This window comes from Trachurus japonicus, chromosome 16 (genome assembly GCF_045865225.1).
Source record: "Trachurus japonicus isolate A0001 chromosome 16, Traja_1.0".
Lineage (NCBI taxonomy): Eukaryota > Metazoa > Chordata > Actinopteri > Carangiformes > Carangidae > Trachurus > Trachurus japonicus.
This window is the reverse complement of record NC_140922.1, coordinates 13805246-13820664: the sequence shown is the minus strand read 5'-3', so window position 1 is coordinate 13820664 and position 15419 is coordinate 13805246. Positions and strand designations below refer to the sequence as shown.

Genomic DNA, 15419 nt, shown 5'->3' with positions numbered 1-15419 from the left:
GGTAAAATAAAAGGCAATAGTTTGATCCTTGCCACAGAGAAGGAGGCTGTTGAGCTGTGATGTTATCATAAAATTTATTTTATAGTTGAACAAGGCGGATGTTATTTTGTGCTCTCAAATCTTTTTGGTCCCTGCTGACTTTTTATTTTATTTTATTTTTTTATAGGAACAGACATGTGCTTATGTATCTGGCAGAATTTATGAACATGTGTTGGTGTGCAAAACTTAGGATGAAGAAAAGGCCATCTGGTGCTGCTTCAATGACGACAACAACAAACAAATGAAAATACCAAAAATAATTACTTGTTCACATCCAAACACCAAGATTACATGATTTCCAATAAGGATCTAGTTTGCAATGGTTGTAAATGGCCTGAAATGCAGAAGCATACTCACTCAACGGTGATGATCCATGAAATGTGACAGGTCCACCTCAGACATTAAGTGTTTGGATGGGGACAGAGTGGAGGATCAGTCTGGGCACTGCCCCCCTCAGTGGGTAAACTCTACACACTGCAGCCATTCAGTTGGCCCGGCTCACTGGATAAAGTTAGGATTGTTTGTCAGCGAGCTGAAATGCCAGGAATGCTCAGCGCTGGCTCCCCCCGAGTGCGTGTGAGTGTCTCTCACACGTTATTTTGCCTCCCCAGCAGCAGTTTGGATGTGTAGTGACACCCCCACGCTCCCTGAACTCTAAGTGAAATAACAGATTCTATTTCTCTCCTGCGAGCTATTTTGGTACCCCAGCGCACACACACACACACACACACACACACACACACACACACCCTCATCGACCACCTCAAATTACCCCCTCCCTCTGCCTCCCACCACCCGAGCAGAGACTGTCCTGTATACTCTGCCCTGGCTTGTTCTAGTATGTTCCATCCGGCCATCATGACATCACTTTCTAAATGAGAAAACACACACTCATACACACACACACACACAAACACGCAAACAGTTTGAGTCCAACTGGTGTCCAGCTGCCAGAGTCCTGCTGTGCTCTTCTAAAAGTCTGCTCTTTGGGGTTTGACTAGTAGACATTAATGATGTCTCCTCTCAAGTTAAACTAGTATAAAAGAAACTTATTATATCATTATCCACATATGTATATTCATGGATTGTTAGTTAAAATGGTCTAATAAAGCTTCAAAGACCAGTAATCAACCATCCTGAAGCTTAAATAAAACAAACTTTTGTGGGTCACATGACTAGAACTTTAAAAGAATAGAGATTTGAGTAATTGTCTTTCCACGGTCACAGATGAAGGTATATGTAGAAGTTTTATGCTGTAGGAAAGTCTTAGTGGCTTTTTTATACTGTTCCATAGTGTAATCAATTTAACATTGCATCTTTCTTTAAAAAAACAAAACAAAAAAACATTATGAAATTATTTTTTATGTATAATTTTTTGCAGTTTGAGCATGTGTACATGTGCTTCATTGACAGCTGCCTCACAAGTTTGCTGACATCCAATAAAACCACCTCACTTACACCTGACTAAAAGTCCAGTCTGCCTGTGTGAGTTCACAGTCTATTGTAATGCAAAGTAACTGGTAGTTTTAGCTGTCAAATGAATGTGGTTGAGTAAAAAAGTGAAATATTTCCCTTTCAAATATCGTAAGCAGAGTACAAGTACGTCAAAATTATATTCAAGTACATGAGAAATGCTACAGCAACACACAAGCAGACAACCACTGAACTATGAGACCTCTTACTCAGTGGAAGAAAGATTGTGTGTATCCAGACCAAAACACATTTATTACTTTGTCGCTGTCCAGATTTTCTCTCCAATGAAAACATTGTATCAAAAGTTTGGGGATTTCCATGTTTTTTGGTAATTTGAAGGATTAGGCTTTAGCTTAACCCCAGCTTCTTCAGTAAGTTAACTCAGATGCTCATAAAGCCCTGCATTGGACAATATCAAAATGCCTGAAAGTTGACATTACAGGGGTCTCGCTGAACAACAGCAGCTAATGATTTAAGGTCCTGATTACTGCGGGCATGACAGTTTCTTGTAAAGTATTGGTTTCCTTTTTTTATAATACACTAAAGAGGTAGCTGCGCCACAGTTGTTTGGAGGCGTTCCCTTTGTGAAGCGGTTGTGATGAACTTCTGAGCACTGTACCCCAGCAACACACCAACACACAGACAACGACCCACACATCTCCAGCTGAAGCTGCACAGTCAGCTTGCTCCAATCATGCAGTTCAAGTGAGACATGTGTTTCCCCTTTGCACCCTGGGGATGATGTCATATCCACCAAGTCATGTGCTTGCAAAGTACAGCTTAATTTAAAACATCTCCATACCCTCAGACTCTTGTCTGTGTGATCTGAATTGAGTCTTTAAAGCTGTGTCTCGTGTCTGGGGAGACAACACAGAGAGAAAGTATACACCAAACAGAGCCTCAGACTGAGAAACTCCCAGTGGATAATGGGTAAGTGGGACATTATAATCGCTCCCTTGGGTGAATAAACCCTTTTTCAGAGTGGGTAATAGCACAGACACCAGGCCAGGGTGAGTTTGATTTGTGTTGTGGCGAGAAATTGTGAAATCTCTGTCATTACAGCGTGTCTGTCCTGTCATCACCCTCCTTTCACACAGACATGTGTAGAACCTCAGCCCACACACACACTCTCTAAATTACAGCCAAAATTAAAAGTCTAAGTTATTTTACGCAGTTATCTCTGAAATACAACTTTATCTGTCATCTAGACATAGCAGTTGATTAAAAAACATTTTTCAGTTAATTGTGTCAGTTCAAGCCACTGCTTGGTTTTCTATTAGTGCAGAGTTTTTATTTTGTGTTTAAAACATCTTTAGACCATGAAGAGTCCAGGGATGCAGTCTCAGTGAAGCTGAAACTTAGATGCAGCAGTTCAAAGAATTCATATTAACATACAAACCATAAATATTCTTCAGCTCTACTAATGTGCTGATACGTTTCCAGAGCCAAACATTTCTTTCCTTTATTGCAACATTAGCGTAATGTGTAAGTGTAACCATGTTCAGGAATAACAATTTGACAGATTATCAGCTAATCAATAATGATAAAAAAAAACAAGCACATTCAGATTCCTCACAAATGGAGATCAGACATTAAACGGGCCTGTAGCATCAGTTCTCAGTTAAAGTGCATAGTTATAAAAACAGCACAGAGGACGACATCATCTGCATCTCAGCAGTTAAGACTCCCTCAAGGATGTGTATACAAAATCAAAAAGTCAAAAATGAAACCCTTTTAAGCACCGACAAATGTGACTGGAGACAAAAAAGTCACAACAGCTTGTGACCATAAACAAGTTTTTGAGCAAGAGAGGCCGGAAAGCGGGCAGCTGCCCCGGGAGCCCCAGACCAGACCCCAAGGTGTTCCAACAGCCTCAGCTTCACCACACATCACTCGCCTGTGGTATTTTGATTAAAGGGTTTCTCCACTAATTTTGTACTGCGCTGGCAGAGTGCAAGAAGAGGAAATCGATGTTACGAGGGCTCTGATGTTTTCCATAGTATGTCTCCAAAAGCTCTCAGTCTTATTATTCCCAAAATCCAAATTGATAGCATCATTTATTGGACCTTGGTCATGTCTTGTAAAACATACTTGTCGTTAGGTCTTCAAGCCCGAGAGCTGAGGTAAAAGTTTATAAGTTTAACTTTAGAAATCTCCCTCAGACGCACAGAGAACACACACAGCATCAGCTAAGATGGCCGCACATTGTTTTATTGTGCCCTTGTCCAGTAAAAAATGTAGATTTTCTTTTTGTATTGCTTAGGGCTTCATGAAAATTCCCAATAAAATTGTCTCTAACCACATTTTATATTCACATACTGTAAGGTTAGAGGCAGAAGTTAAAGGTAACACACGCTGCACAGACAGCAACAGTGAAGGGTTAGTAGGGACCCAACATGAGACTCCCTAACAGGGTTAATCCAGCAAGACAATATGTGGAAGAAAGTGGAAGAATTTCCCATCAGAAAAATCACAAGGTCTAGGTTTCTTTGTATTGGCTCCAGTTCTCTGCCTGTTCCCTGTAAACTGACTCTGTGGCCACCACCAGTAACCCCCTATTTAACTGATTTCTGAAACGATAAGGCGGGATATATGTAGTCTTCACTAATACCACAGTTCACACAGTCGTATTTCAACATCTTCGACTGTTTTAATATCTACTCGGAGTGCAGCGTGGCATGTGGGGGAATGGACGGGTCTGGGCCAGATTTTGAGTCGTTTTTGTTTTGGTTAGTGGATGTACATGTTGGCCCAAATGTGACGATCCAAGATCTGTTAATAATTTATGTGGACTGTATCGTCTTCACCATCTCAAGCTTTACCGCTCTCCCTGTGCCTGTAAAGATTTTTGATTTTGACCCGGGACGAAATGACATGGATATGGTATCAGTCAAGCAAACGGGGCTTGGTTTCCAGTGGTAACATGGGCGGGAGAACAGGCCAGCCTTTGTTAAAAAGCTTTAGTATCACAGAGGAGAGAGAGGCCATTGTGCTTTAGAAAAGCCTCCTTATAGTTCATGTCCTCGGATTGTAATGGATCCTCAGCCCCAGTTTAACAAATCCAACTCACTCCAGCCGACAGTATATGCATCTCAATGGGCCTGGTTACCAGAAATGAACAGCCTTGTTGTCATCAGCTTATGTTGTATATAACAATCAATCCCTCGATCCATCAATCCAAAGGAAAGGAGGATAAAAGTCTGAGTCATGTGAGAATATGCATCCTAACTGTGTGGATGGTGAAGCAGTTTGGACAATGGCCGACCTGCAGCCCCCAGACCTGGAGACTAAAATGTCAACAATCATTATAGACCAAAGTTCAAATAAAATAACCACAAACACAAAAACGCATTTTTCCTCTTTTTTTTTTAATTTCACAAAAATGAATGCTTCTGTTCCTGAAAAGATAAACAGAGTGATCTAGAAAACACTGAATGCACAGTTCTCACTTTACAGATGTTTTTAGAACATTTCACGGTTCATTTTAGGCACTTGGAATCATAACAACATTCCCTTTCTGAAGAACAAATACATCTTTGGTCCGGTTTGTAATTTTAAAAAAATAAAGCCAGAGTATGAAAATTACACCAGCTTCAATGTTTGTTTCCTCAAAAATGTATTTCGGACATACACTATATAAAGCTTCATAAAGACTTTTTTCAATACTTAAATAAGATATTATCGCTACATCTCAGAAATGACCAGCAATCTTACAGATGTTTTGCAAGAGCAAAGTGAGAGAAAATAATGCATCGGCTCAATCAGATGTACAGCAGTACAGGATTGTTTTAGTCAAGTCACATTTGGCAAACATGGGTTTCCTTTTTTTTGTGTGTGTATTTTCAGTCCGCTTCCTTTGAAATATAAAGAGCGATGGAGACGCGTCCACCTCTGTCCGTCTCACAGCCAGTTCAGCTACAGGGCAGCCACGTCTGATACGAGTGACTGCACGGCGAGATCTGCGGCGGCTGCACGTGTGCAATATAGTAATTACTGAAGTTGATGTCCTGTACGTACGGAGCTGGCTGGTAGTAACACGTGACGTTGGTCACGGTGGGGATGGCGTTCTGCTCAGCCAGCACCCTCAGCGCCAGCATGGAGATGAGGCTGAGCGTCTGGCGCCGCTCGTGGCCCATCAGACACACGGTGCTCTCGTTCACCACTTCGTGCAGAGTCATCAGGCACTCGTACCGTTTGTGCTCCATCCCGGCAAAGTGGTTCTGCAGGTAGGCCTCCAGCTTCCTCTGCTGCTCGCCTATGTCGGAGAAGTCAATGAAGAAGCGTGAGCACATGTAGCGCTGCATCAGCTTCATGTCCGATTCCGAGGAGGGCCTGAAGCCACGCACCAGCAGGTGGCAGTACTTCAACAAACCGCCCCCTCGGATTTCTTCTGGGCTGCGTGTGGCTATGGTCCTCTGGCACAGGTGATCCATGGCCTCCTTGAAATCCCCGTACACGCTCTCCCCGATCACGGTGGGGTGGAAGCTCTCGGACATGGGCGTCTCTGAGCAGCGGTCAAATAAGAGCAGGGAGTCCAGGCAAATCTGGAAGGAGTCCACGCTGAATTCAAACTGCCGCCGCAAAGAGTCCACAAATTTAAGCTCCACGTTCTTGCCCGTGTTGTTGGACAGCGAGATGAGGCTCCAGCGGTCTGTGTCATTACAGACTTTCACCAGTTTCTGTACGTAGGCCTCTTTGAGCGTGAGTGCACTGATGCGCTCCTTAGAGACCCCGACTGGCAAGAAGTCCAACAGGCAGTCCAGCACGACGTCCTTCACCAGACGGAAGGCCTGGTCGTCTTTCAGCGACACGCCAAAGATCAGATCTAGGTCTTTGTAGCCCAGTCCGGTGTCCTGATGGAGCACATGGCTGGCAGCGGATCCATTCAGCCTCACATCTTTAACACACACGCCTCTCTCCTCCAGCCTTGCCCGCACAACCTAGACAGGAACCAGACAGAAAACAAGCATGTTATTAGTGAGAAAATGAAAGTTAAAAAAGGGCTTTGTAGTTTCAGAAGTGATGAAAGAAACACAGACTAAAAAGACTCAAGTTAAACTCTTGAAATGATGTCCAAATGAGCTCCACATGGCCTAGTGGAAATCAATATTTTGCAAGGGCGGGATCAATACCCCTGGTCTCAAAAGTCCATTTCATCACCATCAGCCTCAGTCTGAATGAAATCTAAGGAGTCCAAACAAAGAGCAGAGGCAGAGCTGGCGAGGCTGTGTCTGTGCTGCAGGTCCGTCTCCCTCTGGGTCAGCTCGTCTCATTTAATCACAGAAACAGCGATAAGTAATTTATAGTGCTGAACTGTAACCAAGAGAGGGTGAGCACCAGCGGGGTAGACCAACAGGGTCCAATAACAAAAAAAATAACCTGCTTTAGGTTAAATGTCACAATGTTAGGTCATTATGGATATGCGGCATTTCCTTTCCTCTGTCCCAGTGACCTGTAGGATGCTTCAACGAAGTGCAGATACATCTGAGGAGCTACAGCTGGAAAACGCATGCCCGACATCATTTCTAGCTAACGCAAAGGGGAAGCATGTCTGAGACCTGAAGTAAGATATCAAAGGCAGACTGCCTGAGGGGAAAAGTCAAAACATTTGGAAGTGACTAAAGTTGGGAAACTAAGACCTGAATGATCTGTCATATCGAGAGCGAGCTACAGCTTCCGTGATCCAAGGAAGACAAGCAATTTGAGAAATTTGTCACATCAGTCAGACTTGATGACACTAAATAGACTGCAATGGATGCCTGACTGACTGGCTGTATGCATCACGTATTTCCTCTGAACAAATAACAACTGCAGACGATTCAAACAGTTAAACCTGCAGTACAAATTAGCCGTTACACACTCACACACAATCCTAAATCTCCCTACTGGCATTGACCTGTCAGATTAGTGTCTGTCAACTCTCTCTCCCATGGTGATCAGATAACAAGCTGGCTCTATTTATACATACTGGGTCAGGCTAGAGACAAACAAACAATTGAAGGCGAGTCAGCCCCTTCCTCAAAAAGAGGAGGAGGAGGAGGAACAGAATCATATTGTCATAACTTGGTGGTAATAGCATTGTCATCATCATTCAGCCGTAAAAGCGCGTTGATTGGGTTCAAATTCCAATCAGGAGCAATTATAACAAAGGTTTTTCTTTACTTCTGCGCTCGTCCCAGTATGTCAGAGCAGACAGAATGAAATTCAGCCTCAGGCCTGCTTTCTGCACCTTTCCTCTCTCTGCCCTCTGAGCACAGGTAGTCAGATCGTATATGTTCAAGATGCAGGTGAGTGGTTAAGCCCCCCCCTTCCCTCCCCCACACACGCTCTCTCCCTCTCTTCCCTCTGTAAACACAGGTATTTCTCTGCTGTGCTGTTTTGTTTTGTTGGAATTTTTTGTTTGTTTGTTTTTTACATGAAATCCTGAGAGAAAGCCTTGGTTTGGCTCCTGTCTGATCAAGTGTGTCTCATTTCTTTAGGGAGAAAAAAAGAAATTAAGCAGGGGGGAGAGGAGGGGAGGGGGCCACAGAGTTGTGAGCCACAGGTCTGAGTTGTGAAGCGACTTAAGAACAGAGGGTGTTGCCTCTTTGGACTCTAGTGCCCCACGATGCTGCAGCCTGTTGATGCCTCCAACCCTGCAGCAGGACAAAGGTCCACTCACTCCGTCATACCAACACAGAAGATATAATTTCACCATAAAAACCTAATAAATATGTACTGAAGTTACAGCAAATACTCTCGTGACAGTTTGTCATGACAGGAGCTCTTCTGTTGATAAGTGTTCAGCCAACCACCAAATGAATGTGGCAGATGGTGGGGTCTCGACAAAATCCAGGGGAAACATTAGAGTCTCCACATTTGGGACCCAAACCTGTATTTTGTCTCCTCAATGGAGAATTTGTTTTTCCACAACCACATGCATGAAGCTCTGGGCTTCACAGGCTTGTTGAGCTCATCTTGAATATATCAAAATGAAAAAGAAATGGAAAAAAAAAAAAAAGATCCTGTACCAGATTACTGGGTATGGATTTCTGTTAGGCATCAGCTATATGCTCGATGTGAAATTCTACCAGTGCATTTACTACTTAGATGCAAAGCCAGCTATGTAGAGACACCGCTAAGTGAGGTGAAATGTGATCCAGCCACAATGCATAGGATGCTGAAATGTTGAGGCACGTGTCTGTTCCATATGTTTTAAGACTTAGCAGGGGATACTGCATGATGTATATGAGTGGTATTAAATGAATATATTTTTATTATTATATAATTTTGTCATTTTTATAATGAAACTTAATTTATTGTCACCAGGAGGAACGATATGCAGGGGTCATAGTTTGCCTGTGGTTGTTTTCAACACTTTTTGGAGAAGATTAGAAATTAGAAACAGTCAAAATGTAAACTTTTCAAGATATCCTATGTATGATATACCAATATTGTTATAGAAGTACAACTCAGGTGGGTTGATCAGTGACATTCATAGTCTGATGACACCCAGGGGTTCTGATGGAGGGGTCCAGTCAAATTCATTTTAATTTTAATATTTAATTCATCAAGTGTTGATTATGTCAAAGTGAGATAATATGAGATCCACAGGTTTGTTTTACAGTAGCCTATTCATTTCTTGTCCACAAGCTGTGTAGTCACTTAAGCATGTAGGCTACTTTTATTTGTAGCCTATGCATAATGATAAATAAGCAGGGTATGATGATAACATTAACTGTGTGTTTATGAGGTAATTATCTGGAACTGAGTAAAAAACTGTGAGTATACAAATGTATGAATGCGGGTCTGTACCTGGACAATCTGGCGAGGTTGCACGGACAGAGTGGGGAAGTTTCCTCGGCCGTGGATGGGGACAGCCTCCGCCAGGATCGAGTCCAAGCGCTGCACCTGATCCCAAGACAAGACGCAGAACCGCCGGCTCTGATCCGACGCATCACCGCAAGACATGGCGATGTGAACTTTCAAACCCAAACCCGAAATTAAAATAAAAACGAATCGAAGAAAAGACAAGAAGCAGAAGATGAAGGATTTCCTTCCAAGCTCAGGTTTGTAGATATCTTCAGATCTTCTGAGTTGAAACACAAGACAGATATTCCTGTGAGAGCGCAGAGGGTCCGCTTGTTAGTGTCGGAGTGAAAAAGTTCGCCCAGTCTCTTGTGGTGGTGGAGGTTGGAGTAGGATCAGCCGCTTCCTCCGGAGTGTGCCGCTAAAATCCGGTTAGTCTGTAAAGAACCGATTCATAAGGAAGGTCCAGAGGGTTTAAAGCTTCCTCATTAGCATGCGTCCTGTGATTGGCTGCTGTGTTTGGTCATTGATTATGGACGCCCTGTCTACAGGGAACAACCTTCATGTGACGCAGCTGACAGCCTCCTCCTCCTCCTCCTCCTCCTCCTCCCCCCCTGCTCTCTGCTCGTGGTGCATCGTGCACGCTGACAGGGTTTTCCCTGAAACAAGCCCCATGATCTAATGGTGTTAAAATCAGCATGATATCAGCTGCAGCAATTTTACAAATTAGGATACATTCATTTAATTCTTTATGTAAGAACTTTAAGTAAAAAAAAAAAAAAATTGACCACAGAGTGTGATTACAGCAAAACAAACACTATCTGCAGTTTACTTCCATGGTGTATTTCTTTATTTACCCAGGGAATGTTTGCAGAGCATGCAGGATGTTTCTGCAGTTACACCCTACTCACGATTATACACTTAAGACAGGCCGACAGGAACCAAGAGAATCAAGGAGAAAGCCTTCAACAGGAGCTGTGCCCGCAATCGAGATCATCAAAATTCATCATGGAAACTTTTTTAACCATCAGATTTTCCATCCTGAACACCAGGCTGGGAAACTCTGACTACCACTAGGTTATAGGTGATTTTAACTTACTTTGTCCACTTTATATGATCACAAACATAAGAAAAAATACAAAAATCAACAGTTCCTACAATATTCTTCTCACAAATATATATTGTAAAACCCTTAACCTGGTGCCGACTTGCAGACTACTGACTATAAGGGCACAGGGAAATATCTTCACACAAAACCTGTTGCTTCTTCAGCTTTCTTGTCCATTCCCAGCAAACAAGGCAGTGTGGGCAGTTGCAAAATCGACACTTATCCAGTGCTGAGCCCTCATGGCCTTTGCCCTTTGCAGCACCTGTGCTGGCTTTGGACAAGTCCATTTGTGGGCCCAGTCAATGCCCATCCTGCCCCTCTGTGTATAAGCCCATGTGGGGCACAATAGTTTTGCCTTTGGGGCTCATTGAAGCCCACAATTAGCAGGCTGTGTTAGCATTAGCTAGAGCAGTTAATTTCCCATTTTCCTACTGACTTGTGTATTTTGCTGAATATTATCACAGCTTGTTGATAATTTAAAAGAAAGTAGAGTAGGCCCATGTATAGCCACTGTATCTAATTAATGTAACTCCATAAAGCTTTCTTGAAATCCATCATCCCTTTTATTCAATCTTAGAGGCTGCTTGTCACTGAGTATTTAAACTATGATAGGAAATGTTCTTTGCTCTTTATTTACATATCTTGAGAGGTCCTTATAATTTTTAGTAGATGCCTGTATTTAAAGTGGGGAGCCATTCTCTTTGAATTGTTTGTTTGTTCAGCAAATGGAAAAACTCAAAGCCCACGAGCCACACTAACAGTCATTCATTTGTTTGATTTTCTCATGTTAAGCAAGGTTTATCAAAAAGGTTCCGATAACCTGTGACTTCTATTTTCAGACAGATTTTTCTGAGTGCCTGTCAGATCAGCTGCCACTTCTTTCCAGCCTTAGTCTTTATCTGCAGTGTTTTTTTATTTGTTTTGGTGCAGATGCAGAGACATTCCTCTGGTCTGAACAGAACATCTGTTGGCTTTCTATGCTTAATACTGTGTATATTTGTCCACCTGCAGAGGGCTAAGTTCCCATGAATACTGTAAACATAATAAATTGGAAAGCTGCGACCTATCTGTGATCTGTCATCTGACACTGTGCTTAAATTTTTCAGTGTGATTTTACTGAATCTTCCACTTCTTTGGGTTCCAGTTATGCTGTCATTGTCTTTGTATCTTATCCTGTCCTGTGTGTGTAGCCTATTATGTGTTTAAGTAAATATCCCTTAATGAAGGACCTCACACAATAGTAGACATTACTCATAATGGCTACTCTTTCAGTGGGGTGAAGGCCATAAGTTTCTTGCAGTAGCCTATGTAATTTGCCAGTGAACAATAAAGGTGAAAACATCAGTAATTTCCTCTTTTAAAAATGGCCGAAATATGTCCTCATGTATAAAATCCCCTTCTTCTTAACGCCTGCCGACACAGCATGTTAGTGCACCTGTAAAATGTTTACAAGAGAGTGAAGTTCATGTCATGATTGACCTGTTGTGGGTTTTTAGTGATGCGGCAATAAAACACAGACAGACGGAAACACACGCTCTTACGCACTCAGGCACGCACATCATAATGTCTTCCCAACCATATGTGTGCATGTGTGCATGTGTGTGTGTGTGTGTGTGTGTGTGTGGTGTGAGTGTGGTGTGAGTGTTTGGTTCACACACTTCATGACAACACACAGCTGGAGGTTGACAGTGTCTCCCAGGCCTGCGAGAGGTCGCGCCGTGGGCGTACCATGGATTTTCGTCTCCACAGAAGATCGCTTCGAATCCTTGTGATGTCAACATAATCCTGTTCCCGTGGCAACAGCATCCACCGTTGTCGGGCAGCCAGGCAGAGGCGTCTCCGGCTGAGGGCCCTACCACGGGGCTGATGTGAGACATCTGCGTCATCCAACTATAAATAACTCGCCATGTGGCAGCTGTGCATCCTGGGAGCAGAGCCAGCATTTACCTGAATGTGAAACACTTGGGGACGAGAGAACAATGACGGCAGATAAATGTCAATCTCCTTGACATTCTCAGGTTCCCTCACAGACCCATGTCAGAGGGAATCAAATCGGATGTAAAGTGAAGTCATTTCCGCAGCGGAACAAAAACAATTAATACAATTGTCACGAGAAGAAAGGAAAAATGGATAATTACTGTAATTACACTTCAATGTTTGCTAATTCACCTCAGTATTAGTATTTCCTCTGTTTATCCCTGAGTTGACATCCTGCTGGAGCCATGACAACGAGACTGTGAGTCTTGTAGGCGCGGTGAGATAGCCAGTATTTAAACACACCTTTAACAAATGATGCATTATGCAGGTTGTGTTCCAGTGCATGAACAAGGTCAAACAATATGAAACAGTCTGGTCGTAGGCCTTCTTTAGTGCAAAACATTTAAGATCTTCAAATTAACGTTTGTTAAAGATATTTATGGGTTTTTATGATTTAATGCTCTCTGGACGTCAGAGGTTTCTTGCTGTGTGAACAAGAAGAGGAACAATGCTGTTGAGGAGGCTTTTCTCAAGTGCAGGGACATGAGCGGACGTCACAGCACGTTGTAAAAATGTGGCTGAAAATCGATGTTGCCAAACAACAAGCCGTGAAGTGTCACTATATGATCAATAGTGTGTGAAGACAGATAACACTCCCTCTGCCACACTGGATGAGCTGTGAAGCTCATTTTCTTACTCCTCTGTCAGGGCTCCCACAATCTAAGTGAATTATTTTCCCAAAATGACTTTCTTCATTCGACACTGAGCACATTCAGTCTTGTTATACTAGAAGACCGAGCATTCGCTATTATTAGAGTGTACATCATAACTTTGGAGAGTACTGCCATAGCTAAAATAGTGATGCAGCTGCTGCATGTCTGACTTAACATTGCGTGTTTGATTTTGAAGCCAGTTTGAATTTGTGAGCAAATTAAATCTGTTTCCATCAGAGTTGCTTATTCTGGCTCGCCCTGCCATGGCTACACAGACCCTGTCCATGCTGCCAGGTTGAAGTGACCAGTCAGCCTGGACACTGTAGGGCCTATCTGCGATAGAGGGCATTGGTGATAAGAGCGGTAAGTTTACTTTTCCGGATTGCTCCAGATGACAAATCTATGGGACAGTGGAACAAGGTTGCGCAAGCAGTCGTGCTGCTGACGTCAGACTGCCTCCGCTGCCTGCTTGATTGATTACAGTAGTGCTTGGCAAGCCTGACCATTGCACTGTAAAATCCTATTAGTTATCATTACTTAACAAAAGCATGCAAACCAATTTCACTTAAAAAAAACAAGAAAGAGAACAAGAAAGGGAATTAGGTATTTTAAGTTGTAGTAACTAGTGCTTCCTTCGTAAAGTATACTTATAAATGAGTTTAATCAACTAAAACAATAAAGTAGAGTGTACTTGATAACTTACTCCTACTTTTGACTTAGTAAAGACTACTCAGAATTATTATTTTAATCTACTTGATCATTGCATGTGAAGTTTACTCTGTGTTTAGTCCATATAACACACTTATCTAAGCTGGACTAACTTAGCATTTCTAAGTTATATTGAACAGCAATCTGACTTACTTGCTAAAACCATGCAAACCGACTGCCTTGAAAAAAGCAAGAAGTGCCTCAAATATCTACACAGGAATGAAAAACAGGTTCCAATCTCCTGAAATAATCTGAATTATTATAAATCAAGGTAATAACACAGTCGAAAGTTCAATTATAGCAATTGTTTTTTATTTTTCTTCCTTTCACATCAACTTTTTTTTTAGAGATTGCCTTTAATGAAATCCACACTTTAAAAAAAACATGCCGACAAGTGCAAAGTGGCTTGATTCAATGAGCGCAAAACCCTGAGACTGTAATGACTGGCAATGGATCTCACATGTGTGTGATGAAACCAAACAAAAACATTACATTACAACAGGGAAATGTTGTAAATTGTCAATTTTAAATTGTCACCATTTCATCTGTCCTACCGACACTGTCTTCCAGCCTTGTGCATTAAAGGAATACTCCGACGATTAAAAACATGTCAATATGTGATAAAAACCAGAGTTGCACATGGTTTTACGTTAAAGAATCAAATCAATTTTTTAAACTTGTTTTCACTGATTTTAAGATGATTTCCTCCCTCTTTGATTTCTTAAACCATGAATCTGTCTCACAGCCTGCAGGTCTGTAGCTGAACCACATCAATGGCATTATCTTTCGAGAAGAGGCCTTATTGCATAGTTCAGGCGCTCTGACGCTCAACGGTCAAATATAGGGTTAGTCTATGTAAGGCTTAGCTCACTTTACCTTCTGAACAGAAAGACTGCAAGAAAGAGAAAAAAAACTTAGATCCAGGCTTCAGACTGTGGATGCTGTTATAGAAATAGGGAAAAATCAAACAGTGGACATGCATCTGGAAACACAGATACACCAATGTATACAGTGAGGCAAGATAGAGCAATCAAATCTGCAGTTTCCCAATGAATCCATTTCCCTTGCATATGTAATAAAAAAAATAAAAAAAAGACCTAAGGGAGTTGCGCACACATTTTCTCCTTATCTTTTTTTTCCTTTAAATTCAAACTCTAAGATAAGCACATGGATATCTCAACACATGTGACCTATTCCTGCTTATGGTGCAGCCTGTATAGGAGAGAGGAATGTATGGCCCCTGTAATAAAACACCCTCACCTCTTATGTAGGCCTGGGACTTCCTAACTTGGACAGCTACCTTCACCCTCAGCTTAAATCATGTTACGCAATGACCCCCACACCCACCCCAATAGGACATTTAGAGTCCCTGCAGCAAACTACCTTGTGAAATACTTTACAAAAGGAAAATAAACCCCCAGTTTGGTTCACTTCCCAGCTTTGGTGTTGGCAGATGAATAAGCTTCTGATTTTTCTATTTCTTTTCCGACACCCAAACGCTACTAACTGCACCACGGGGACGTAGCAGCAAGATGACAGCTGCTTACAACATGTAGATAACTGCTGAGTCACCAGATGTAACCATAATAAAAATCATATAAAATAAACTTGTT

General features: G+C 42.2%; 1 protein-coding gene and 1 long non-coding RNA gene across 2 annotated transcripts; one reads left to right on the top strand and one right to left on the bottom strand.

Annotated features, from left to right (window-relative positions):
- Positions 1 to 4863: 4863 nt before the first annotated feature.
- tent5ba (terminal nucleotidyltransferase 5ba) lies at positions 4864 to 9749 on the bottom strand. Its single transcript, XM_085801738.1, has 2 exons — positions 9307 to 9749; positions 4864 to 6452 (listed from the first exon to the last, which is right to left on the bottom strand). Exons 1-2 carry the CDS (start codon positions 9460 to 9462, stop codon positions 5424 to 5426), a joined length of 1185 nt encoding a protein of 394 aa, XP_085657864.1. The 5' UTR covers positions 9463 to 9749; the 3' UTR covers positions 4864 to 5423.
- A 3291-nt stretch (positions 9750 to 13040) lies between these two features.
- LOC146972026 (uncharacterized) lies at positions 13041 to 14664 on the top strand. The gene is made up of 3 exons (XR_015037947.1): positions 13041 to 13109; positions 13338 to 13461; positions 14552 to 14664. It is a non-coding gene; the product is annotated as an uncharacterized LOC146972026 (long non-coding RNA).
- The last annotated feature ends 755 nt before the right edge of the window (positions 14665 to 15419 follow it).

Excerpts from the sequence above, each read along its gene's own strand:
- tent5ba (XM_085801738.1), bottom strand. The coding sequence starts at position 9,462 with ATGTCTTGCGGTGATGCGTCGGATCAGAGCCGGCGGTTCTGCGTCTTG. Across the intron at positions 6,453-9,306 it reads AACCTCGCCAGATTGTCCAG|GTTGTGCGGGCAAGGCTGGA; the intron begins GTACAGACCCGC and ends GTTCCTGTCTAG.